This window comes from Humulus lupulus, chromosome 8, assembly GCF_963169125.1.
Source record: "Humulus lupulus chromosome 8, drHumLupu1.1, whole genome shotgun sequence".
In the NCBI taxonomy this organism is placed as follows: domain Eukaryota; kingdom Viridiplantae; phylum Streptophyta; class Magnoliopsida; order Rosales; family Cannabaceae; genus Humulus; species Humulus lupulus.
This window is the reverse complement of record NC_084800.1, coordinates 2,734,976-2,762,845: the sequence shown is the minus strand read 5'-3', so window position 1 is coordinate 2,762,845 and position 27,870 is coordinate 2,734,976. Positions and strand designations below refer to the sequence as shown.

The 27,870-nt window shown below is 32.5% G+C and overlaps 2 protein-coding genes across 3 annotated transcripts; one reads left to right on the top strand and one right to left on the bottom strand.

The window, feature by feature from the left end:
- Positions 1–557: 557 nt before the first annotated feature.
- LOC133794156 (uncharacterized) lies at positions 558–3,931 on the bottom strand. The gene is made up of 4 exons (XM_062231353.1): positions 3,727–3,931; positions 3,435–3,540; positions 1,760–1,889; positions 558–1,177 (listed from the first exon to the last, which is right to left on the bottom strand). The coding sequence occupies exons 1-4, from the start codon at positions 3,843–3,845 to the stop codon at positions 912–914; spliced, it is 621 nt and encodes a 206-aa protein (XP_062087337.1). The 5' UTR covers positions 3,846–3,931; the 3' UTR covers positions 558–911.
- A 9,195-nt stretch (positions 3,932–13,126) lies between these two features.
- On the top strand, positions 13,127–16,817 carry LOC133794155 (sphingosine kinase 1-like). Of its 2 annotated transcripts, XM_062231351.1 has the most exons (10): positions 13,127–13,673; positions 14,088–14,210; positions 14,314–14,414; positions 14,737–14,809; positions 14,948–15,034; positions 15,147–15,224; positions 15,346–15,416; positions 15,699–15,998; positions 16,115–16,237; positions 16,359–16,817. In XM_062231351.1, the coding sequence occupies exons 1-10, from the start codon at positions 13,343–13,345 to the stop codon at positions 16,548–16,550; spliced, it is 1,479 nt and encodes a 492-aa protein (XP_062087335.1). In that variant the 5' UTR covers positions 13,127–13,342; the 3' UTR covers positions 16,551–16,817. The 2 variants fall into 2 exon arrangements, with proteins under 2 accessions (XP_062087335.1, XP_062087336.1); XM_062231352.1 differs by lacking the exons at positions 13,127–13,673; positions 14,088–14,210 and having other exon boundaries at positions 14,312–14,414; positions 14,734–14,809.
- Positions 16,818–27,870: the final 11,053 nt, after the last annotated feature.

Here is a 27,870-nt window from a genome sequence, read left to right as displayed (position 1 = left end):
AAGCAAAATGACTGTATTTATTTCTGAGTTGTTTGTTTGATGAATTATTTGTAATTTTAGTTCAAAAAATTTTGATCAAAATTGAGTTTAGGAGTCTATTTGAACTATTTTAGAAAACACTAGGTCCAAAAAGTTGCTTTTTAAAACACAGGGTTCAAACAGGTAATGAACTAAAACACAAGATCTAAAAAGACATAAACCCAAAAAAAATCGTATAAAATAAATATATTGATTAAAAAAAACTAACACGTCAGATAGTGTAATGCTTTAGTACATAATTTTAGTGCACATATCATTACTCACAAACAAATATTCAATACCTTAACATATGGTTGGTAGGTAATACCTTATTTGAATTAATATATAACTCCTAAGGATAATGTTTTATAAAAGGGTCATTAACAAATCACCCTCAAGTACTAATCAATGAAAATTAGCGTAAAATTTGATATAATGATAAAATCGATTTGTGGGGGAAAAAGAAGAAAAAAGAGATGCAATAATTGTAATATATGAGCACATATTTCAAAGCGAATCCAAGATATTCCGATAAGCAATAACACGAAGAAAATTCTGTACGGTGTATTTTAGTGAGGACCCCATATGTGTTGTTTGTATATAGTCATGACACATGTCTCTGAAATGGATGTGACATACGAGTTGAACAAATCCACACTATTGCTCCATTATATCATCAACTAAAACTATAGTTCGATTTCAATCTCTCTAAGAAAAAAATTAAAACTATAGTTCAAGTTTAACCATACAAAACATGAACTAAAATTACTTGTCTTTGGATAGCTACCACTGCGTGAACTGCAGCCACACACATTTAAGAACTGTATGAGGGAGGCACTGCCAGAAGCTATAACCAATCCAATAAACAAAACCATGTGGAAGTTCCTCCACAGCTACCGCCCATTCTTGCTTTTTTTTCTTTTGCTTCCCTTAGTTTTGTCACCTCTCTTTTCGGACTTGGACTTGGACTTTGATTTGTGTCTTACAACTCTCTTCATCGGTTTCTTCTTTGTCACAGGCACCTTGTGCTTTTGACTAGCTGCAATCGGCTGCACTAATGGTCTTTCTATCTTTACACTCGGAATGATATCTTCCTCGCGAGTGATTTCGCTTGTTGTCACTGAAACTTGAAGATCGCCGTTGTCGTAGATTGTTGTACCTTCAAACAATAAGGTACAAAATCAGTATTCAGTTAGGCCAAAATCTTGTGCATTAAAACATAGATGATACTTTAAACAGATGCATTTGTAATTGGAGAAAGAAACAAAAAAGAATGAACAGTTCTTGATGCACTCAGTACTGGCAGATTTGGCTTGTTTTCATATATATGGTTTAGCCACGTGAAGTCATGATGTGATCCTAAGGTAAATTCCGAACATTTTCTTTCAAATGAATAGTGCCAGTTTCAATTTTAGTAAAACTGGTTTTCAGATAATGTGATGTTCAGAAGAAAAAGTTTATTTGTCCCTTTGGCATTTTACTGATAGTATAACGACATTAGTCTTTTGTATCTTCTGATTCCAATCCTGAATGATTTACCAATCGGAATTCAAAATGTATCACAAGTCATCATAGACAAACTTAGAGTACCCCATTAAGCACAAAGTTGGGCTGGCAACCAAAGGTACCCGATAAGAACCAGCCAGCATATCCACATGATATACTGGCACTGTATCCACATGATATACTGGCACTGTAACATAGACTTGTATCAAACATAGGATTGGGTAAATAATAATACCAGAGACAGAAGGAATGGGCTCGCTATCCTCATCCTCTTCCTCCTCATTGTGCTCCTCGCTGCCATCAGGTGCTGAATCTGTGACTGGTGGAGCTCCACCAAACGAAACAAAATCTCTTTCTAGCTTCCTCTGCAACATAACACATAAGAAAATGAACACTCGTTTTACACTAAATATAAGTAAACAAGAGCACATTATGGATGCAATTACACAATGCAGTATAGATAATGAGACCCTAAAAAAAAGATGTGAGGTATTGAAAATGATCAACATTCAGATTTATCATTCATAAACTTCCTGTGTCCCACGCTCTGCTTTCCTTGAATCTACTTAATATTACTCTAACATTCACAGCTTAATCTGTCATAAACTTCTGTGTCCCACGCTCTACTTTCCTTGTATCTTCTAAATCTACTTAATATTTTTTTTTTCTAAGTACCAGATGCCTCGACAACATGAAAGTTGTAATGCTGGCTGCCTGATATAGAGGAAATGTCATAACTCTGGCTCTTAGGGCTTTGCTCAAATTCCTTTCCAACTTCTTATTTAAACAAATTAAAAATAAACGTGAATAAATATTATATATAAACATATTAAAGACACCTGGTTGGTAAACTTTATTTCATTACTAGTTTATAGAAACAAGAACAAAAATTGATATTTAAAATAAAAATGAACGAATCTATGCTCTTATACTTTTAATGTTCTAAAAAAATTATTCTTATTTTAACTTAAAAATCCAATAATGAAAAAAAAATCAAAACAAGCTCTTATCAATTCATTTTTGACAACTTTCAATGTAGTTTCTTGGCAAAATAAACAAGTGTTGTACCCGTAAGTTGAGACAATATAAAACTATGGACAGCCAACCTACATATCATTCTTCTACTATTAAGCTTTTACCAGTTCACCATGTAGATGAAATCATGTTCAAGAAATAATTCAAAGAACCTTTCTTTTTTCTCTCTTTTCTGCCATCCAAAGCCTGTAATCAATCTTTCTTACAACTAAAGAGCTAAACTTAATGATGAAGCCATGGTGATTTCAACAATGATGCTACTGTTGCAGGTCTCTTGATAAAACTGCTTGCAACTCTCTTTTTCTATCCTTTCCTCTCAATTAACCTTACAAAATTTGGAAAACATAAAACGCTAGAATGACAGGTGCTCCCCAAAAGAAATCGAACCTGAAACCTCATGGGAGTAAACCATAAACATAATTACTCAACTCCCCCTCGTGTATAGCTTTCTTATAAATTAATGAGCTAAAAGCAAACAGTTATTCTTGCAGAACATACAAGACTTTGTTTGGAACATTCAAAATGCATAAATCACCCACGAAAAATGAAAATTGAGTCGGGTGAATAAATGGTTTATCACATTCAAGTAACTGTCAGTACTAAGTTTTCTATTCAATCATGGATAATGAAATCAAGGATTGAATCGAAAGATTTCATTTTTAAGCTCTTCCCTCTAAGCTCCAGAATAAACGAAATTTAAACGTCCACAAAATAAAAACAAATGGGGAAGGTTGTCCAAGTAACATGGTATTGTTTAGTTACTCCATTACACTACGTTCAAGTGATAACCAAATTTGCAGCATCGAAATATATGCATATGTGGGTAGAGAAAAAGAGAACCAAAAGGAGCGAATATGAATGTATAAAGTCTAAACCTTCTTGCGGGCTTCAATACGCTTTCGCCTTAGTGCCTCGTCTTGCTGTTGTAGGGCAAGCTTTCTTCTCTTCTTCTTCCTCTTCTGAAACCCTGTCACGTAGTTCCTTCTCAGACCAAAACCCCAAGTTAAACACACAAAAATAGACCCAAAAAAATTAAAGTAACGTCTCCAAACACGCAGACATGGAGAAAACCCGAATCAAAAAAGTAAGGTTCCAGTTTCATCGGATTCGCTGTAATAGAGCTAAGTTTTTTGTGGTAATAGAAAAAGGGGATTGTACAGGTAGTACCTGAGATCCTTCTCATCGAAGCTTATGGCAAGAGCTTTATTCTTGAGAACCCTCTTCTTTATGTGGAGGTTTCGCGACGAAGCGGCCGGAATCTGTTGCCGTTCGACCTCTTTTTCCATTGTTGCTCTACTGAGTCTTGTGTGTGCCGAATCGCAGAGAACGACATCAACTAAAAACGAGTCCTTTCTTAAATGGGCTTTCAGTGGTCGTGTCTAATCCTCTTATTCGAGACCTAAGCCCACAATTGTTGTTAACTGTGGCCCAAATATAAACAATAGCATATTTATGGTTTGGAATTATTTAAAGAGGTTTTTTCGTAAATATGGTTTTTTAGCCATTAATATGCAAAAATATGGTAATTAAACTTTTTTTTGGTTTGTATGGACAAATTTAATTAAAAAAAATCAGATTATGAGAAAAAAAATATGGCATAATAATGATTTTTTACAAAAATATGGCATAATAATAATTTTTTTACAAAAATATGGGAAACAAATCTCATAAAAAATAATACAAGTTTTAAAAAGCTATAAAATAATACTTGTAAAAAAAAAAGTTATATTTTTTAAAACTTTATTAAAAAACCCATATAAAATATAATTTTTAGTTATTTAAAAATGGGGGATTTTTATTTTTATGGTTTTTATGCCAACATTTTGCAAAAACACGGGGAAGTTACTTTTTTTTTAAATTATGGAATAAATTCATCAAAAGCTCAAAATTTATGGAAAAACAATGCAACTAACAAAATAGGAAGCAAATCTTCCAAACACAAAGTTTAATAAGAAAAAGATTCGCAAATTGGATTGAACACTTTATGTTTACCTTGGCACTTCTCGATGACCACCGACCAACCTTCGACTAAGCTTTGGCGACAACAATCACCACCCTTCAACGACGTTCATCTACAACTCTTTCTTCTTCATCTTCTTCTTCTTCTAACATTCACAACTCCTTTTTCTTCTTCAGCTGCCGCTACAATCTTCATTATTTTTTTTTTTTGCAAATCAAATTTTTTTTTCCTCATATTTGGAAAGTAACCACAAACCTGTCTAAATTTTTAAGATTTTTAAGTGAACGATTACTCGTATTATTGCAAATATGATTTCTTCTTCTTGTGTAACATATTAAATCTAATTTGTTTTTTTTTGGGGATTTTTTTCCATCTTCAAATCTGCGATAGGTAACAGGTTACCTTCATGTTATAGCTTCTTCCTCTTCCTTTTTGATAAAGTTTTCTTCTTCTTTTTCTTCAATAATATTTTTTTTAGTTTTTATGATTGTTTTTAAGACTAGATCAAGTTTTTTTCCTTCAAATTTGATGTTTGTTTTTAGATTTGAGATAAGTAACTGATTACTGTCACGTTCTGCTATATGTATAATTCTAAATTTTCTAGGTAATTGGATATCCATATTATTTTGCATCTCTCATAGTAATTAGTTACCTATAATGATAGTTGTTAACCGAGATTTTCGGCAACTATCTTAAGGAAGGATGTTTACTGATAATAATAATGAAAATGGAAGATTGACACAGGATTTTTACGTGGTTGGGGCGTTAACTAGCCTTAGTCCACTAGTCTGTATATAAGTCTGTATTAGAGTTAGGATAAGCTTTTACAATGGAGTTGTTTCACTGTATTTGAGCAGAGTTTTTGCCTTCTCCCTCCTTTTCTACGTTGCATTACAACTCATATTTATAGGTCGAGGGGGACATCAGGTTTGGGCCGGGCCCGACCCGGACCCATCTGGGGAATGTATACAAGGGGCCTTCCTAGTGGAGGCCCACGCTAAAAAGATATACAGTACACCAAACCCAAACCAGCTCAGGCCCAAGTAGTTGCCCTGAGGCGCAAGCATTCTCCCGACAAAACGGCACTTTGGCTCTGACCACTCCGAATCACGAGGCCGATTCAGGGGACAAGACCGGTCAGAATACTTGGCTGCGCAGTCCTGACACGCCAGCAGATAATCCCAAGGTGACCCTTTCTGCAGGTGAAAAGTGGGGGGACAATGCCCACGCGAAATGAGGCGGTTTCAGTGTCCTGGACGCCTGACCCGTAGCCTGGGGATGAAACGGCCCAGGTTCGTTTACCTTTGGCCCGCTTCGTTTACTTCGGGCCCGGACCATTCCGGGCCCGGGACAGGGACGCGATGGCCGCGATGGTCCGGGGCACTCCGGACAGTGCCGGGACCGTTCAAGCTGAACATGAACCCGGAGGAACGTCCCGGACCCTTCTACACAGGCCCAGTCCGTAGTCCTCGGACCAGGCTCAAATACCGAACCGGTCCCTCTGACCGCGGGCCGGGGCGAGGGCCCAAAACCCTGACAGGAAAATGGGGATAACAATAGTATTTAACCTAGATCTAGAAAAAAAAAATCAGAATTGAAACGTGAAAAATTATCAATTAAGTAATTAGTTAACTTTCTCAAATTTTTTAAAAAAAAAAAAACATACAAGAAAAGTCTAAAAAGAAAGAAAATACATAAAATAAATAAAAAAAACTATTAAAAACAATTTATATTACCAAAAAAAAATATTGCATAACAGTTACAGTAAATTTTAATATAAAAATAGTTATATAATATGATTTTAATAAAAACAATTTAGTTTTATAAAAATAACAATTAGAAAAAGATTTGAAATAATAAAAATATATTATAAGTCAATCAGATTTAAAAAATAAGTAAAAAAACAAAATTAAATGACAAAATTAACCTCCAAATTAAAAAAAATTAATTAATAACAAAACTAAGGTTTAATCACCAATTTATTCAAAAGTATGGAGAAAAAACTCATAATTTAAGCATTTTTAATAAAAAAAAAAGCCATAAAATAAATTTTTTTTGAAAAAAAAATAGTTATATTTTTTGCATAAATTTTTATAAAAAGCCATTAAATCTATAATTTCCTCTTTAAAAAAATAGGGATTTTTTTATAAATATATTTTTTATGATTTTTTTATCTTTCATATGTTTTTTTTTTCAAAAATACTATCGATGTACAGTAGTTTCATTGAAATGATACAAAAGATTATTGACTCGTTATTTATAGCAATTTTAGCAAGGAAATCATACAAGAAATTTGTTGGCTGGTCTTTTATACCAATTCCAACGAGGAAACCTTACAAATGATTTAAAGGAAACTATATGAAATATGTTTTTTTTTTATCAAGTTTTCTTTTTTTAAATGTGTGTGGTAATAACCGATTACCACCATCAAAATAATATTATTTTTTAGTAATGTGATGGTAATTGGTTACTTGATCAGGTCTGAAAAAAGAAAAACAGATATGAAAAAAATTATGACAGTAATTGGTTACTTAACCAAGTGTGAAAAAAATTCAGATCTAAACAAAAAATCTAAATTCATTGTTATCTTAATTGGTACACTTAGGTATGAAAAAAAAATTGCATCACCAGGTGTAAAAAAAAAGATCAAATCTAAAAAAAATATATATATATATAAATTGATTCTTGTCGTAATTAGTTACAGTTAGGCTTGAAAAAAAAAATCGAATCTAAAAAAAAAATGTAGTCGCCAAGAAAAGTCTAAACATATTATGATGGTAACTTGTTACAGTTAGGTCTTAACAAAAAATTAGATTTTAAATGAAAAATCATATCTGAAAAAAAAAAAAAAAAAAAAAAGATCAAGAAGATCAAATGACGACTAAAATACCCAATATTTTCAAAATGTTGCACTTTTATATCCACTTTTTTTTTTGCGGTAAATATACTCAATATCTTCAAAATATTACATTTTTATATAAAAACTTTTTTTGCAATAAATATACCTACTGTTTTTAAAATGTTGCACTTTTATACTTACTTTTTAAAATTATTTTGAGAAATAATAAGAAAGTAAAAGAAAAATATAGGATTTTAGTTATTTTTAAAATTTTAAATTATTCTCACTTTCAAAATAATAACAAAAAGTAAGATTAGTCAAATTAATCAAAATAAATAAACTTATAATTTTCCTTTACTTTAAAAAAAAAACTTATATTTTAAATTGATGAAAATATAAATTTTTTTAATTATTTTAAATCATTTTTATTAATTTTAATAAAAGACTATTAATATTTAATTTTAAATAGTTATTTTGAGAAAGAATAATAAAGAGAAAATAAATTAAAATTTTAAAAATAATTAAAATCCTATATTTTTCCTTCATTATCTTATTATTTATCAATATAATAAAAAATAGGTATAAAAGTACAACATTTACTGCAAAAAAAAAGATTGAGTATAAAAGTGCAGCATTTTGAATACATTAGTATTTTACTGCCAAAAAAATGATTGTGTATGAAAGTGTAATTTTTTTAAAACATTGGGTATTTTAGTCGCCATTTACTCGAACAAGAATAAGAACTAAACAGGGTCTGAAGAAGAAGAACCATAGAAGGCAGAGGTGTGTCGCGCGTCGAGGGAAGGGGGCAGAGGTTGCATTACCGACGAGGACTAAGAAGAGAGAATCAAATGGGGGAGGAAAGAGGAAGAAAAAATAAAATGATTATGAGATAGATAACTTTTTTGTTATTTGATTTATGGCAATAAATATATTATATTTTATGGTATTCTCATATTTTAAACTTTTTTTTTTTAAATTACTATATTTTATATAATTATTTTTTTGGGTAAATACCATTTTGGAACCTGTGTTTTACAAAATGAAACAAAACAGTACCTTATACCCAATCTTGGTAAAAAAAAATTCCAATATAGTCTTTCATTCTCAGCTCCTCGACCACTTTTCTTGCTTTTCTCAACTCATTGCATCGCTAACTGTAACGCCCTACTACACAGGGACTGTTACATTGTGTATTTTAAATAGTACTAAACTTGTTAAACGAGTCATTTGACCATAATTGTGTAACTAAGTGCGATTAATGGTTTAGGGTTAAAAAATTTGGTCAAAGATACAAACGTTTCACTAAATTTACTGTATACATAAGATCCCAAGATACATTTGAAAGGTTAATTACAATAAAAAAGTCACAACTTGCCAACCTAAGCGGCAAAACAGGGTTTGACCCTAGTTCCTTTTTAAACCCTCGGCCGTGGTGGTCGAGCAGCCGCATATGTACACATTGTCACCTAAGTTCTCTAACTTAAGGATGGTCCAACTTTATTTTACCTTTACCTACACCACATAGCATCCGTGAGCCGAGGCTCAGCAGCAAAACTTAAACATGATCATAAGCAGTTAATAACACGTCACCAAATCATAATAAGCATGCCTAACAACAATAACCCTATTCATGCATGTAGGCAATTAATTATGGAATCATTATGGGGCTTGTAGTTCTAATCAGATGACTATGGGGTCAACTTGGGGTCATTTGTCCTAAATAGATGATTGTGGAGTCATTCTGGGGTCCTGTGCCCTTAATAGATGACTGTGAAGTCATTCTGGGGTCTTGTGCCCTAAATAGATGACTATGAAGTCATTATGGGGACTTGTGCCATAAGCCATGTGACCATCAAGTCACATGGGCCTTTTAGCCCTGATTATGAGTAACTAGCCAAGCGCTTTAGTTTTCTTCGACCATAGGGTCGGACAAGCGTATAATGCTCTGTTGATTAGATCTAATCATATCGATTAGCGCTCAATGCGCTATTGCCGCTCTTGACTAATGCAAACAAGCATATATCATATGTCAAATATCCAGATATAAGGTACTCAGTATGCTTAATCAACAATCACAAGCATAATCATAATCATGTGCATTTATAGAGACTCAAGCTCTGATCAATTCCATATTCAACATTCATGCCATGCCATAATCACATGCATCACATACTGGGTGCAGTTTTCTCACCTTTGGTCCAAGCATAGGTTACCAATAAACGACCATCGAGCACGAACTTGGTTCCAAACCCTTAACGATAACCTAGTCACAACCATAATATAGAATCCCATAAAAAACAAGTAAATAAATACTTTCGGATCGAGTCTTAGCCTCCAGGACGTCTAATTCTACCAAACCAAGTAGTGGGATCGATCCCGAGCCCTTAAGTTTAAGTTCCCACGACTATAAACCTAACCTGGCCAAAACTGCACAGGCGGGCCGCATCTTAGCCCTGGGGGTCGCGGTGCGCCTCCCAAACAGACAACCCTCTGGCTGGGCTTCAGGATGCAGGCTGCGACTTGCTCCCTATACATGCATATTATGTCATATTATAATATAACTCACATAATCACATAATGATACACGTAAATATCATATAATCACATTATTTCATAATTTGTCATCCTGACCCCTTAATCAAGGCCCTAAGCCTTATTAGGAAATTTGAGACGTTACACTAACGATCCGAGAATTGATCTTATAATTGAATTTTTTTTTTACCAAAACTATGTATAAGGTGCTCTTTTATTCTATTTTGCAAAACGTAGGGTCTGAATTGTCATTTAACAAAATACAAGAGCCGATCAGTAACTTTTGCAAAACACAAGATCCAAAATTATATTTACCCTTATTTTTTCCCCCATAAATGTAGATACTATGTTTATTTTTCCCATACAATAATTAAAATTGGTAAAATTAACAACACGTCTCAATATGCACATTTTTCCCATCAGGACGGGGTCCCGCGAAGACCCACCCCTAATGGGGTGCGAAATCCCCATCTAAATGGGGAGCGGAGCAGGGATGGGGATAATTTTCAATTCTCGAATGTTAAATGAGGCCGACGGGGCCCCGTTTAAATTATTATATTTTTATGTAATATTTTATATGTATTTTATATTTTTTTTTGTGTGTTATTGTAGTATATTAGTAACTTTTTTAATATTTTAAATTTTATTTGGGATAATGTTTAGTATTTTAAATCACAAATATCGTGTAATATTTTAATTTACATATAATTTATTTTTTTATTTTAAAATTCTAATATAAAATTGATTTTTTTAAATAAATGGGTTCCTCGTGAGAATTCTCCGCCCTAGTAGGAGATTTCTCATCCCGTTCCCGACAGAAAATAAGCAAGAATGGGACAGAGACAAATTAAAATTATATGTGGGGATGAGGACAGGAAGCACTCCCTGCTAATTCCTTGCCTCATTTGCATCACTACTCTAAGATTCAGCTTTCTTAGAAGTGAAAAAACATCATTTTCTTACAAAGGTCTAAACGTTGTAATAACTTCATTATAAAGAAGTGAATAATTACAAAGGTAAAGGCAACTCAGCCAATAATATAATAGCATATGGACAAAGCATATCTTTTAAATCAAAACTAACAATGGTGTTCACACTCCTGAGAATGAAAAATCCTGGACAAGTGTATGAAGCTAGCCAACATCATTGATACTCAACCCTAGTCCAAATGTTCTATAAGTAATGATTATTATTGGGTATATTTGCGGCGAAAATACTAAAATTATCGTGTTTGTAACACTTAAATACATAAATTATTTTTTTGGCAGCGAAAGTACATTACATCCATATTTTGGTGCAGTTCAGTGTAGCTGTTTGTTTCATTCGTTAAGTCCGTTACCATAGCATGATATTTACTTATAACTTAAGTATTTTTATCGCAAATATCTCTTAAATTGAGTACTTTCACCATAAATATCCCTTTAATTGTGTCCTTTTGCTGGACATGTTACAATCGGATTTAACGATGAAAATTGATAGTTGTACTAAAGTGCATTAAAACTTGGACAGAAAGTATTTTCGCCACTAAAAAAAAAATTTGGTACTTACAATCATAAAAAAATGAGTACTTTTCTCACAAATATCCCTTATTATTATTATTATTTTGTAAGAATACAATGAATAATTGATTAGTGTTGAAAAAACATGAAATTAAGGTTTTTTTTAATTATTATTATTATCATAAATACAACCGTAAATTAAACATAACTTGATGGCATAAATGATACAAAAATAACAAAAGTTTGCGCCCATTATAGGAGGAAAAAAATGACATTCCCTCATAACATCTCTCAATAATTAATGATACATTTAAAGATATGGTACTATACAGTATACATATCTGCATTTGAGTCAATGCCACAGGTGTCCATACATATCTATATTATAAATAGTATTTTTCAGAATTAAAGAAAAAGCTGCCTAAAATTAAGTAAAAAAAAATATCTTTATTTTTAGGATTTCTTGGCAAAATGGCCTATTTTTTTAAGTCATTTTGCATTTTAGCCTATTTTTAATAATTCTTTGCAAAATGACCTCTCATAATTTAGACAGGTAGTCGAAAATTTAGACAGGTGGTCGAAAAATTTAGACAGGTGGTCGAAAATTTTGACAGCTGGTCGAAAAATTTAGACAACTGGTCGAAATTTTTTGACAACTGGTCAATTTTAGACATAGGTCATTTTGTAAAAAATTATCAAACATAGGCCAGAGTGCAAAATCACTAAAAAAAAAAAAAAAAAATACTATTTTCACCAATTTCCCTTATTTTTATTGCCGAAAATACGCAATTAATTGAATGCAATAACTTTACATGTCTGTTTTCTAAGTTTTGTATGGTGACAAGTCTATTTCTCTCATTTTTTTAAGCTAAACTTAAGGAACACGTTTTTCAGCAAAAATAAAAGAAAACTACGCCTTCGCTTCGACCACAATTAAGAAAGAAATATAGTATTAAATAATTAAAAGTGTTTGTACAATTTTATATCTCTAAGTTTTAGTTAAGTGTCAAATAATAAAAATTCTACAAAAAACATTTGATTGTCAAAATAAATCAGAGATAACTTCTCACCTAATTTTAGGTCGATTTTTTTATTTAAGAAAATCTAAAATAGTCTTTAATTGAATTATAACTAAATGGTATTTATTTATATTAAATAATTAATTATAATAATTTAAAGGAAATACCATTAAAATCTTATTAATAAGTTTTTTTTAAAGGAAGATTAGGAAATTTCCCCTACAATTTTAGCAATCACAACGTTGATGTGGAATTTTAAAAAAAAATAGAATTATAATTGTTATTTAGCTAATTTTTCAGAGTATAAAATAGTATAACTCTGATTAAAATAAAGATATTTTGTTCATACAAAAAGTAAACTGGTGTTAGTAGTAATGTTAATTTGATAAGAAATTACATTTTATATAAATTTTTTAATAAAATTTGTAAAAATATGTTTTTTAAAAAAAAAAATTATTATAAGTCATTTTCTAAATTTTTTTACTTAATTTAGTTTCTCATATTTTTATATAAAAAAATTAATTTATGTCTTAATTTTACTTTTAATCAAAATTTTTATATTTAATTAGTTAACAATTATGTTTTTCATATTTTATTTTATTTTTAATAAAATTTTCCATACAAATTAAAATATTATAATCTCTTAGTTTTTTTCCAAGATAATAGCATAAAAATCCCCATTAAAAAGATCAGCAAGAGTAACGTTAACAGCCGCCAAAGATAACGTTGGCGAGTAGAGCCAGAAAGTAAAAACCAAACTGAAAAACGAAGCCTTTATCAACAGAGGAAGCTAGCTAGCGTGAGACTTTTACCACTATTAAGATTCCAGTTCGGTCACAAAACCCGGATCTTTCCCAGTTTCGTAACTGAAGCCAGTCGGTTTCTCCGCATAAACTCGAGCCGAGGGTCACTCTTCCAAATCCACCAAACCATGGACCAACCAGACACCTCGCCCCACCAACCCATTTTCTCCGACAGCGTCATCGTAAATGGCTCCGTTACGCCGTTAACGTTATCCGCTGACGGCTTTCTCCTGTGGTCGGAGGCTGGTCAACGGCGTTTGACCGTGGAGAAGGAGGTTCTCGGGTTTGCAACGGATGGTCCGAAGATCAAGATCAGAGCCCTCATTGAAACAGGGGACAGAATCTGCTGTTCCGGAAGCAGGGGAGCTCTGGTGAGGACCAACTTCGTGTTCGAGTTTTTGTCTCAGGACTCTCAGAGGCTCTTCTGCCAGAAACTTCGTCAATACATCGATTCTCTCGGTAATTTCTCTTTATATATATTCTTTTCTTTTTTTGGTTCGGCTTTCCATGTTGTTTGGTCATCGGGAAAGTGTGGTAAAATTGAAGAAATCTGGAGAAGTCTGAACATTTGGGGTTCGCTTGATTAGTTTATTGGGAATATCAATGCTAATAATGAACTATTGCATTATCAACTTTTGTTTTTTTAATGAAATTCCACAACTTATGATTCGCTGTTTCGTTTATAACAGTGTTTTTCAGTGTTTATAACAGTGGATTAGTTTATCAGTGTTTTTCAACAGTCGATTTTTATAGCTTTTATAGGATTAAGAACACGAAGTTCTTGTTCGAATTCGAATTTTTTAGAATTATTTGTTTCTTTCGATTCGAAAGAAAGAAAAAAAAAGTTGATGGGATTGATGGAAATGGTGACAGGCCGACCTAGGAGAGTGCTTGTGTTTGTGAATCCATTTGGTGGAAGCAAATCCGCTTCAAAGATATATCTTGATGAAGTGAGACCTCTTCTTGAGGATGCTGATGTCCAGTTTACATTGCAAGGTTGGGATTTACTCATTAAACAGTCAACTTTCTAATTGACTTTGGAATTTAGAATTCATTTTCCACCATTTGTGTTTGATTTTTTTCTTGATCAAATATGCAGAAACTCAACATCAATTGCATGCCAAAGAAGTGGCTAGAACATTAGATCTTCCGAAGTATGATGGCATCGTTTGTGTTAGCGGGGACGGCGTTCTAGTAGAGGTTAGTTACTAAGAATCAGTGAACACATGGATGTCATTATGTTTCTATTGCAGAAATTTTATATATAAGAAAGTCTTTTATGCAATTGTCAAAGTAACTAGAAGAATTGCTTGTGATAACCAGCTCTTATTATGTTAGAACTTCTTTTATACTATTGTATATGTTAAGGTTCTGTTCTCCATTAACATTTAGTACTTCATTCACATTGCCTTGATGAAAGACATTTTTTTTCGAGCACCTCTTGTCTATTCCCTCGTGTCTTAAACGTGGCTATTTAACTACAATGCATTCTTGTTCTTACTAGTGTTGCGCATTTTAGTAGGTAGTAAATGGACTACTTGAAAGGGAAGATTGGGACACTGCAATAAAGATGCCTATTGGAGTAGTTCCAGCAGGTTCATTGTTTTTCTACTCTCGCACACAGAATTTTATTTAAGAAAATGGTTCATGGTTGGCTAATTTTTTCTTTCTTCAAAAGACTGTTTCTTTAGTGGAAATTAGTGTTGTACTAATTTGTAATTTTTTATATTTAGGTACTGGAAATGGTATGGCAAAATCTCTTCTCGATTCGGTGGGTTATCCATGTGCAGTATCTAACGCTGTTCTTGCCATAATTCGAGGTTAGTACAGTGTATGACCGTACTTTTTTGATCTGTTTATGCTAATTACTTTGGTTCATTCTTGTGGAAAATTGTTCTCTTGAAAGAAAGGTTAATGATTTAACTACTATAGGCCATAAGCGTTCGCTGGATGTAACTACTATATTGCAAGGAGAGACCAAATTTTTTAGTGTACTGATGCTTGCTTGGGGTAAGCCTAAATTACCATTGTTGCTGTATTGAACTAGGCTATTGTACTGGCATGATTCTTATAAAAAATTCTGGTTCAAAACGACCGTTGGCTGTAATCATGTTTTTTTGTTTCATATCAGGTCTGATAGCTGATATTGACATTGAATCTGAAAAGTATCGGTGGATGGGAAGCGCTCGTCTTGACTTCTATGTATGTTTTAATATTCTTTTCTATCAGTGTGAACCATTTTTACTGTGATGACTGCCTTGACTGCTAGTCCATTATCAAAAACTACTAGCATTGAGGGCAAACTAACCTTAATCTTTCGATCGTCTGAATCTTGAACAAAATAACTACTTATTTTGTTAAATTGGAATTGTATTTTTTTTTCACATATCATTACACCAAATTAAGTTCTTAATATCAGATGTCTTCACATTACTTGAGTTCAATAGCTGAATCAAACTATTCTAATACAATTTCATTCCACAGGCTCTTCAGCGGATTTTAAGTTTAAGGCAATATAATGGACGTATTTCTTTTGTGCCGGCACCTGGCTTTGAAGCCTATGGAGAGCCTACTGGTGATAAGAGTGAACTTACTAGTTGTAAGAACATCGTTTGTGGTCCAAGTGAAGCGACAACCATGGAGGTCCACGGGCATGGCTACCAAGGACCCGATTTTCTCTCGGGGATTTCAGACTGGAGAACCATTAATGGACCATTTGTTTCAGTCTGGCTTCACAATGTTCCTTGGGGGAGTGAAGACACAATGGCAGCTCCTCAGGCCAAGGTCCGGACTTCATCTATGACTTTCAAACCTTTTCCCTTTTTCAAATGAATTTCGTAATTATCTTCAGCTTGGATGATTATAAAGTTTAAATGAAACCTTATAATTGTTTTATACAGTTTTCAGATGGCTATATAGACGTGATAGTTATGAGGGAATGCCCGAAACTACCCTTGCTCTCATTGATGACCAAACTGAATAATGGAAACCATGTCAATTCACCTTACGTTATGTACTTCAAGGTAACAAGTTCATGAAATTGATAGCCACCTAGTTTAGAACCCTTTTTTTTTCTTTCCTTGAACTGCAAAAGAAATAAGGTCTCTACTGTCATAATCTCTAATTGTTTACAATGAACTACAGGTGAAATCATTCGTCTTGGAACCCGGTTCGCGTACAGAAGACCCTACAAAGGAAGGGATTATAGATTCAGATGGTGAGGTTTTGGCCAGAGGTAAAGGAACTTACAAGTGTGACCAGAAAACCTTGATGTCCTATGATAAACTTCAGCTGACAGTTGATCAAGGTTTAGCCACCTTATTCTCCCCTCTATAGAAATTTGATTCAATCAGGCAGAGCCCTGGGACTGGGATTTCAGCCTATGTAAAATCCACATATAATTTTCCAAAGAGGATAAGTTAGTAGATTTTCTTCTCTTTAAACTAATCAGAAAAAGAAAAAGAAAAAGAAAACTACAATAAAAATTATTGGCTGAGAATATATAGTGAAAATTATACTAGGTCTTTTACCGCACAAATTTAAAAACAGGATAATTTTTAGTTGTCTCTTTACTTAAATTACCATTTTGAATGCTTTCTTTAATTATTATAGGCAACCTCTGTTCATCAAAATGTCCACACTGCACATTCCGCCAACACTGCACCAAAATATGTGGACTAAAACACCGATTGCATTTTTTTCAAACCGTGCGGTGCATTATGGGTTTGGTTTTGAATTTTATAAATGTGGTTCAGACTAGGGGTGCACACGTGTCGGGTTTCGGGTGTATCAAGTTTGGATTTTGCGGGTTTCTGGTGGAAGAAAGTGGTACTGAATCCGATTTGAAATTTTTGAGTTTTGGGCCAAAAATAGGCATTGGTAAACAAATTTCAAAAATACCATTTTTTTTATTTTTTAAAATTTTTTTTTTTACTTTTCAGTTTCACATGTTTTTTTTAACTTTATTGTTAGTTTGTTAATATTGATTTTTTACAAATTGGGTCTTGGTAATTTTTTTGAAAAAAACATTAAGTTTTTTTAAAATTAACTTTTTTTAATTATGTTCGGTTTCCCATGTGTCCTTAATTTCAAAATCCGAACCCGATCCAAACTATGTCGGGTTCAGATTGGATTTCACCCGAATTTGATGGATTTTGCAAAAATTCGGGTTGGTCGGGTCAGGTTTGCGAGATTTTCGGGTCAAATGTTCACCCCTACCCCTAGTTCAAATCGCACTGCATTACATTACTATATATATTTTATATGTTTTTAATTTTTATCACATTTAAACTTAACGTAGCTTATTGAAAATAAAGTCCAACTTGTTTGTTCCAATTCATTTAATTAGGGCAACATGTTAAATAAAACTTTCATTTTCCTCTCAAAATTGTTTATAATCTTTAATTATTAAACTATCTAACGATAGGTGTAAACTGACCATATTGTACCGCACTGCATTTTTGTGGTACGATTTTAGTCCATGCGACGCGATTCTTATAAATTAGCAAAAGATGGGCCCTGCCGGCAACACCAAACTTCAGTATAGTGCCAATGTTGCAGTTTATAGCCTCATACTATTATAAGTTGTAATAGGTGTGGTGACTGGTCAGACCAGAATGCTATGACCAAATATTTTAGATAAAAGAAAATAATGATACGGCTACTGGCAAGTAGTAATTTGGGAACAAATAATAAATACACACACAGACTTTTTTTAGTTTAGAAAAATAGGCAGTTGTTGCGATTCAAACGTTGTCTTATTGTTTTTTTTATTCATTTTATTTTTCACAATCTAAATTCAAATGGGAATATTAAAATTAAAAGGCAGCATCCTTAGCTACGTTGATTATCATTACAAGATTATTATATAATAGGAGCCTATTTTAAAATACAAATGAACAATTTAAAAGAGGTTAACAAGTTACAATTTGATTGTTATGATTTTCTTTCATTTTAGTGATTCTTCACTAATATATCAAATTCCAAATGATAATTAAAAGACTTAAACTGAATTTATTACTTATTTAAAGGGTGGGCTCAAATTTTCTATCCCATTTTTACATGTCCTCATGTCCCTAATTAATGAAAATAAGACATTTATAAGATGTCATTAATTAAATATATAAAATATCATTTTAAATGGGAATACGAGGACATACAAAAAAAGAAAATTTCAATCCCAAAAGTGCTTTGACTAGTCTATAAGCATCATTATTAATTTATTACAAGCTCAAATCATATTTTTAATATCCTCAATTAAGAAGCCACACTGACACTGAAAACCAAAACTTAGAAAGAAAATAAATCATTCTTAGCGTTACTTTATACTATTATAATTTAAAAATAAAGACCCTAATATAAGGCTAGTCTGATTGAACATGGAACAATTTTAAGCCATCAAACGCTCTTAGATGACCCAAATAGAAAGTATATCATCCATCATAATAATTTTTTAGAAATTATAGTAAATGACACAAAATAATTATCTTTATTTTTAAAATTGTAAAAATATGACCATTTTATCTAAATTGTTATTTTATAAAATTTTATTTATTTATTTAGAAGCGTATAATTTTAATATAATGGTTTATATATATTAGTTTTGTTTAATTAGTTTTTATTTTAAAGTTATATTGATTTTTTTAAAAATTTTATGAGTTGTTGGTATATTATTTTCCAACTAGTGTATATTTTTGTGGTTTGATATATTATTTTTTTTATAATATTTAGTTTCTATCTTATTATACATAATAGTAGTATATAATTTTGTATCATGATATATACATTTTAATTGTAATATATAATTTTGTTAGCATAGTATATACATTTTTTAGTAATAATTTTGTAAGTTTTGTTAGTATATTATTTTTCAACTCAGTATATGTATTTTATGATATGATATATCATTCAACAACTCATAAAAAACAAAATAAAATTAAAATAACTGTAAAATAAAAACTAATATACATATACCATAATATTAAAATATTTAGAATAAATGAATAATTTGCTAAAGAACATATTTTGTAATATGTAATATTAAAAAAATTATTAAGCTATTTTACTATAAAATTAAAAACATAAGGGTCTGTTCGGTAACCCTTAAAAAAATAGTTTTTCATATTTTTAATTAAAAATTTCAAAATAAAGTAAAGATATACGTTCGGTAGGTGACTTTTGCTTTTTATTTTTTTAATTTAGAAATAAAAATAAAGTAAATTTTGAAAACAAAATTATGTTGCTTTTAAAATACTTTTTTCATTTCTCTATCTCTCGTCTTCCTCACGCACACTACATCAATGGTGATTTCTTCTTCTCTCATCTGTGGCTTCCACTCTCAACTCTGATTTCTTTGGATAAGATTATCATCTCATTCTCACATATCTCTATCATCTATTTCACTTTCTCTCTCTTCCTCTTTTTTAGTTTCAATATCATGTCTCAAAAATCTGTTTTTCTTTTCTCATTTTCGATATTTTAGATCTGAGAATAGTCTGACAAGCAGAATAAGCTCTTAGAGGAAGATTATCAGCTATTAAAAGGATGGTTTTATTTTTAAAATATTTGAGTATGTATGGGTATTTATGATTTTGAAGGCCTTTTAGTATTTCTCTCTATTTCTATTTCTCTCTTTTCCATATTTATATCCCTAAAATAATTTAATGCTTATAAAAACAGCCCAAGAACACACATTCAATTTGGTTGAACCTCCACTCATGATCAACCTTCTTCCTCGTCACTGTCCACCTCAACTTGGGTCCTTATATAGTTTTGTTTAGATGAAACCTTATATTTGAAGGAGTGCCCGAAACTACCCTTGCTCTCAATTCACCATTTCACCTTACCCCCATGTACTTCAAGGTAATAAGTCAATGAAGTTGATAGCCACCTAGTTTAAAAAAAAAAAATTATTTCCTTGAACTGCAAATGAACATGTTTGGTTTGCATGAATGGAATGAAAATTCATATTCCTATGTTTGGTTTGGAGTTTGAAGCTTGGTAATAGAATTCTATAGGAATATAACAAGGGTCATTTGGCAAAATGAACTACTTTTAAAGTTTTTTTGCAAAATGACATCTCATAATTTAGATAGTTAGTCGAAAATTAAGACAGTTGGTCGAAAAATTCAAATAGCCAGTCGAAAATTTTAAATAGCTGGTCAAAAAATTTAGACAACTGATCGAATTTTAGAAAGAGACCATTTTACAAAAAATTATCAAAAGTAAACCAAAGTACAAAATTACTTTAAAAAAAGAGGTCATTCTCACCCATTTCTCATATAATAATTCATATGTTTAGTGCACCGAACTATTCCTTTCCAAAAATAATATTACAAAAAAAAAAGAGACTATTTTGTTGCAAATTTTTTTATTGAATATTTAAAAAATAAATAAAACAAAATATATTCCATTTTACTCTTATACTAAACCAAACAAAATAATTATAATTCCAATATTCATTTCAAAACTAAACCAAAACATCCCAATATCATTCTCTCGATCATTATTGTTCTTACAAGAATTCACATATCAGCCATCAATTTCCATGTTGAAAATAATTTTGTCACAACCCATTGATTGTTATTGTTAATTTTTTTTTTTCTCTCTAAGCTGCAGTTCATGGATTCATTTACTCTTGGAGTTGCTTGGAAAATGGCTAGTCAAGTATTGGGGTAGGTAGATGAGGTGTATGATGTTTTATTAAAAATAGATAGACTACATTACTTTCATATTTATTTTTAATTTTTTATTGGCTAGATTTATTAAAAAAATTATAATAGAATCGCCACACTTAGAGATGCTCTAAGTTGTAATATGTGAGGTGGGAATGGTGTGACCAAATATTTTTGAAAAAAACAAAAGAGTAACCTGACAATTGGCAAGTAGTAATTTAGGGTATATAAATAATAAATGCATAAGCTGACTTTTATTAATTTATAGAGAGAAAAAAAAGGCAGGTGTTACGATTTAAACGTTGTCTTATTATTATTATTATCATTTTTATTCGGTTTATTATCCTACTTATTTATTATTTTTCAAATAAGTTAGAGAAAAAACGTCTTTCACATTTTTAATTTAAAAGGAATACTAAAATTGAAAGAGGCATCCTTTGCTACGTGGATTATCATTAAAAAATTATATACAGACATCGGTGATAATAGGAGCTTGCATTAAAATACAATCACTTGTTAGATTATCTTGGTGCGGACTAAATAAGGAATATAATAATTTTTTAATTTAGTAAAATAAAATATTTCTCTAATAATAAAAAATATTTTTAAATAATATTGTAATAGTCATAATTAAAAATAAATTATGTTAATATTTAATATAAGATATTTAAAAAAAAAAAAGAAATTAAAACAAATATATTTAAAAAAGTGTATGATACTTAATATTATTGTTATAACATACTTGAAATCCATGTAATTAATAGGGTGTATATTTTTTGGACTTTATGTTTTGATAAATTACTTTTTGTACTCCATATTTTGTAAAATAGTTAAAATAGAATACTAAACTCAATTTTGATGAATAAAAAATTAAATATAACAACACAGTTTTTAAGCAGAATGATTTTATTTTTGTTCTAAATTGTTAGTTTGGTAGATTATCTGTGATTTTAGTTGAGAAAATATTGACCAAAATCGGGTTTAAGGTTCTATTTTAACGATATTATAAAACATATAATCCAAAAAGTAATTTATCAAAACATAAGGTACAAACAAGTAATGAGATAAAACAGAAGATCCTATAAATCATAACTAATAATAGAAAAAGAAACAAAAAAATAATTGTGGAAATAAACAAATATTTATCAAAAAGTTTATGATAGGCATAATTTATATCAAATTTAATATAAAAAAATTTTATGCTTAAAATTTTAATTAAAATCTATATAACCCAATTTTGACAAAGCCAGTCGATCTCTCCTTCATCGTGCCCATATCCACCAGTTTTTTTTTTTTCTCAAAAAAAGGAATTGGAATTAAACCTCAGACAAAAAAGTGGCGATCACATGGGGATTCACCTCCCAAAAATTCAGAAATCCATAAGTTTTAGAAGAAAAAGCCCATTGGGCAGGAACATTGGCACAATTATTCCTAACTATATATCCAAAACAAGATCAAATTCAATAAAGACAACCTCCTCCGAACCTAAGAGAAAGAATTATCTTATTTGACATTTTAACTTGTACAATAACACATGAGGTGACACCTCATAATTGATTAGCGGTACTTCATAATATTTATTAAATTCAAATTTATGGGACTCGATATTGAATTGCACCAATAACGATACGTCACCTACTTGTAGTGTTGGACACCACTCTTGTTCCTTAACAATTCTCTAAGAAAAAATATGCAGGCTTCAGGGCAAGTGTTTTTGCTTAGACTTTGATATAAGAGTAATGATATGTCTATCCAAAATATGTACCTAAACATTATACACTTAGATAACATAATTAATAATATTTATCGAAATTGAGATTTACTATTTTAAAAAATAGTGTCATGCTTCTGTGTAATATTTATTTATATATTTTGAGTGCATATATCATTACTTTTGACATATTAGCATGCAATCGAAAATCAACACACAATCATTTCATCCACCAGCTTTGTTGTCACCAATGACGGAACCAAGGGACCTGGAGGGAGCCATGGTCACAGGCTCCCTCATTTTTTTGGACATTTTAATATAATATATATTTTAAAAATAAATTAAATATATATGTAAAAATTATATTGTCCACTCTAATAAAATTTTAAAAAATTCTATACATTTTTATATGTTTTAATATATTAATAAAATCAACATATGAGTTACCAATAGTCATTAGATTCATATGAATTACTGTAGAGTAAGCAATGCTATTTTCAAGATTGGTTTGCCTTGTGTTAGAATTGAGTCTGAGTGTGAACACTCTAGCGAGGCACCAGTTCCGTTATAACAAAATTTGTTATTTGTATTAGTTGCCTTGCTTTGTTATGTAACTAATTCTGTTGTAACAAAGTCTCAGCTACTAGCTTAGCATATATATATATATATATTGATATGAGTCTCATCGTTTTGGATTGAGCTCTTCATTGTCTACTCATTTTTCTTCTCTCTCTAAGTTTTGTTATTTCTTTTTGCCATTATTTTTCTAGTTCGGTTCTTGAGTTCAGTGAACTCTTACATGGTATCAAAGACTCTTGCCATGGCTTTCGACGGATCAGTCGCCAATAAAAATGCTCCACCAGTTCCTCCTCCTGTTGTTCCCGCTGCACCTCCTCCTCCGGCAGCCGATCCTATTTGCCTTCCCAATAATAATCTCCTTCCGCTTAATCTCTGACTAGATCGCACAAACTACTCCTATTGGAGAGCTCTGGTTCTTGCTGCAACATGTGCCTACAATCTTGATGGCTATATCCTTGGCACAACTCCCTCTCCACCAATCACTATTGTAGGTAATGCTCCCAATCCTACTTATTTCCAGTGGCTTCGCTTTGATCAATTCCTCATGCATTGGATGATGAATTCTGTGACTGAGGTAATGCTTGGACATGTGATCAACTACCGCACTTCTGCTGAGATCTGGAATGTTTTTGCTCAGCTATTTGTCACCAAATCCAAGGCTAGGCTTCTACAAATCAAAGGTCTTCTTCAGTCGACAAAGAAAGGCTCATCTTCCATTGATGAGTATATTTTGAAGATGAAACAATATGCCGAAGCTCTTGCTGAACCTGGTGAATCGATTTCCGATGATAGTCTCTGTCTCTATATTCTTGGAGGCCTTGGTCCTGAATTCAAAGCTACGGTAGTTAATCTCACCAATTGATCTGAGCCTCTCAACATTCAAGATGTTTAGTTCAGTCTACATAGTCAGGAAATGTGTCTCCTACAACTCACCAGCTCTACTCTAGACAATGTTCAGGCCAATTTTGCAACCTTGTCTCTCCGAGGAAATAATCGAGGCTATGGTCGTGGTAATCGTGGTTTATATCATGGTGGCTGATCTTTTAATGCTGGACGGAATTTTGGGTGTGGAAGCAAGCTGATTTTTCAACTGTGTGGTCGACCTGGACATGCTATTTAGAAATGTTATCATAGGTTTGATGTCAACTACACTGGCGCTTCCACTACCACAGATACTTCTCCATCTACTTCAGCTGGGCCATCTCAAGCTTACATCACTGAATCACACATTCCAGAAACTTACTCGAATGCCTCGTACTTGGATAGTGGAGCAACTAATCACATGGCCAATGATTCTCAACAGTTGTCTCAACAAGGTTGATTACAAAGGCAAAGCCACTTTTAATTCCAGCCAATCTTTACTTCTAAAAGACATTCTTCATGTCCCAAATCTCACTAAGAATCTACTTAGTATCTCTCAATTCACCACAGATAACAATGTTGTCTTGGAATTTGACTCTTCTTGTTGTCTTATAAAGGACAAGACCACGAGGTGTGTACTTCTTCGAGGTTCCCTCAGTGATGGTCTACAAGCTTCAAGTCTCACCATTTGTCCCAAATGTTGTTTTCAATCCTCAACCATAGTCAATCACTAAAGTATCATGTAATACTACAACTTTAAACTGTACAACCACAAGTAATCCTGTAAGAGACAAGTCTCAAGTTGCTTCTGCCTGGCATCGTAGACTTGGTCACCCTTCCAAGTCTGTCTTAACCAAGATTTTTTCTGTAGTCTCACCTTCTGTTAAGTGTAATGCAGTTGATTTTTGTGATGCTTGCCAAATAGGCAAGTTGCATCAGTTTAGCTTTAAAAGCTAAAATAATAAAACTACTCACTCTTTTGAGTTAGTTCATTCAGATGTTTGGGGTCCATCATTTCATACTTCCATAGATGGTTACAAGTACTATGTAAGCTTTGTTGATGACTTTACTAAATTTGTGTGGCTTTTTCCTATGCAAACAAAAACTAAAGTTTCACTCATTTTCAAGCAATTCAATGCTTTTGTTGAAAAAATGTTTCAGTCCAAGATAAAAAGTATCCAAACTGACTTAGGAACCGAGTATAAACCATTGTATACACTGTTTAAAAATCTGGGCATTCAAAGCAGAAATTCCTGTCCTCATACTCATCAACAACAAGGCCGTGTTGAAAGAAAACAACGACATGTTGTTGATATTGGCCTCACTCTTCTTGCTCAGGCCAATATGCCTCTCACGTTTTGGTGGGAAGCTTTTACTTCAGTTGCATATCTCATTAACAGATTACCTACACCAGTTCTTGATTTTGTTTCACCCTATGAGATGTTATTTCACCGTGCTCCAGACTATAACATGCTCAAAAAATTTGGTTGCTCTTGTTTTCCCTTACTTCGTCCATATCAACATCATAAAGTTGCTTTTAGGTCTTCCAAGTGTGTATTCATTGGTTACAGTATGAATCAAAAGGGATATAGATGTTTGCATGCTAGTGGTCGGGTCTATGTTGCTAGGAGTGTCATGTTTAATGAGTCTGAATTTCCATATTCATCTCTGTTTCCTCAACAGTCTACTTCTACTATTAGTCCCACCCAATTTATTGATGCTAATGCGTACACAATTCCACGTCCTACACCCTCTACTGTCAATCGAAGTACCTCTCTTCCCACTGTTATTTCTTCAGTGTCGCATACTACTTCTCAGTCATCACCTGTTTCTTCCTCACCAAATTTGTCCTCTAATATTCATAACTCAGCCGATTCTTCCCAATCCTTACATGAGTCTGTTCCTAATGTCTCTCATATTCCCATTGACAACTTAGATGCCACTTTGCCTATTCCACCTACTGTTCATAATACTCATTCCATGGTATCTAGGTCCAAAGTTGGAACTTTCAAACCCAAAGCCTACCTTACTCATCTCTCATCTGAATTAGAACCAATCAATTTTAAGCATGCTCTTGCTAATCCGAACTGGAGACAGACTATGCAGAGAGAATTTCAGGCTCTACACAACAATAACACTTGGACTTTGGTTCCCTCTACACCTGATATGATTGTTGTGACAAATAGGTGGATATTTCGTATAAAGCATAATGCAGATGGGACCATAAATCGATACAAAGCTCGACTTGTAGCTAGAGGTTTTCAACATACTCCAGGATTGGATTTCCTTGAGACATACAGTCCAGTTCTCAAGCCTTGCACTATAAGGGTCATTTTTACACTTGTAGCTACATTTGGTTGGGAAATACAACAGGTTGATGTGAATAATGCCTTCTTAAATGGAGAGCTACACGAGACAGTCTATATGCATCAACCACAAGGATTTGTTAGCTCCCAATTTCCAAATCATGTTTGAAACCTTAATAAGGCTTTGCATGACCTTAAACAAGCCCCAAGAGCTTGGTTTGAGAAGCTCAAACACTCATTGTTACTGTGGGGATTGCCAACTCCAAATCAGATTCCAGTTTATTATTTTCTCGTAGAAGTGGCCAGTTGTTACTTATTTTGGTCTATGTTGATGATATCCTCATCACTGGAGGTGATTCGGTGCAAGTTCACAAGTTCATAAAGGATTTGAATAACCAGTTTGCTTTGAAAGTTATTGGTCCTGTCCACTTCTTTCTCGGTTTTGAAGTATATAGAGATACATCAGGTATTTACTTAAATAAAAGAAAGTACATTCAGGATATCCTTCATAAAACAAACATGTATAAGGCCAAAGTTCAACCCACTCCTATGTGTCCGACCACACAACTTAGTTTACAAACTGGTACTCTCTTAGATGACCCTTTCATATACAGAAGTGTTGTTGGGGCTCTTAAGTATCTCACTTTGACAAGGCCTGATATAGCCTTCTCTGTCAATCTTCTGAGTCAGTTTCTCAAAGCCCCTACCACAACACACTGGTCTGCCTGCAAGAGAGTCCTTCACTATTTGGTTGGTAATCCCACTCTTGGCTTGCATTTCAAACCGGCCTCTGTTTTTGATCTTCAAGGATATACTAATGCTGATTGGGCTGGTTGCGTTGATGACCGTAAATCAACATCAGGTTATTGTGTGTTTTTTGGTGGTAATTTGATCAGTTGGTCCTCCAAGAAACAAAACGTAATTGCTCGATCTAGCACGGAATCCGAGTACAGGTCTCTTGCTTTAGCTAATGCTGAGTTAATTTGGCTTCAGTCTTTGCTTAGTGAAGTTGGTCTGACGTTACGTCACTGTCCAGTTCTATGGTGTGATAATCTGGGAGCTGGTTCTTTGGCCTCAAATCCTATTTTCCACGCTCGGACGAAACATATCGAAATCGACCTACACTTTGTCAGAGATCGTGTTCTTGCCAAGCAACTTGAAGTTTGATACATTGATTCTGCTTATCAGATAACAGATTTGCTCACTAAGCCTTTGCATATTTCTCAATTCCATTTTCTTTGTGACAAGTTAACACTTAGATCATCTCCATGTAACTTGAGGGGATGTTAGAATTGAGTCTGAGTGTGGACACTCTAGTGAACAGAATCTGTTATTTGTATTAGTTGCCTTGCTTTGTTATGTAACTAATTATGTTGTAACAAAGTCTCAGCTACTAGCTTAGCTTATATATATATTGATATGAGTCTCATCGTTTTCGGTTGAGCTCTTCATTTTCTACTCATTTTTCTTCTATCTCTAAGTTTTGTTATTTCTTTCTGCCATTGTTTTTCTGGTTCGGTTCTTGA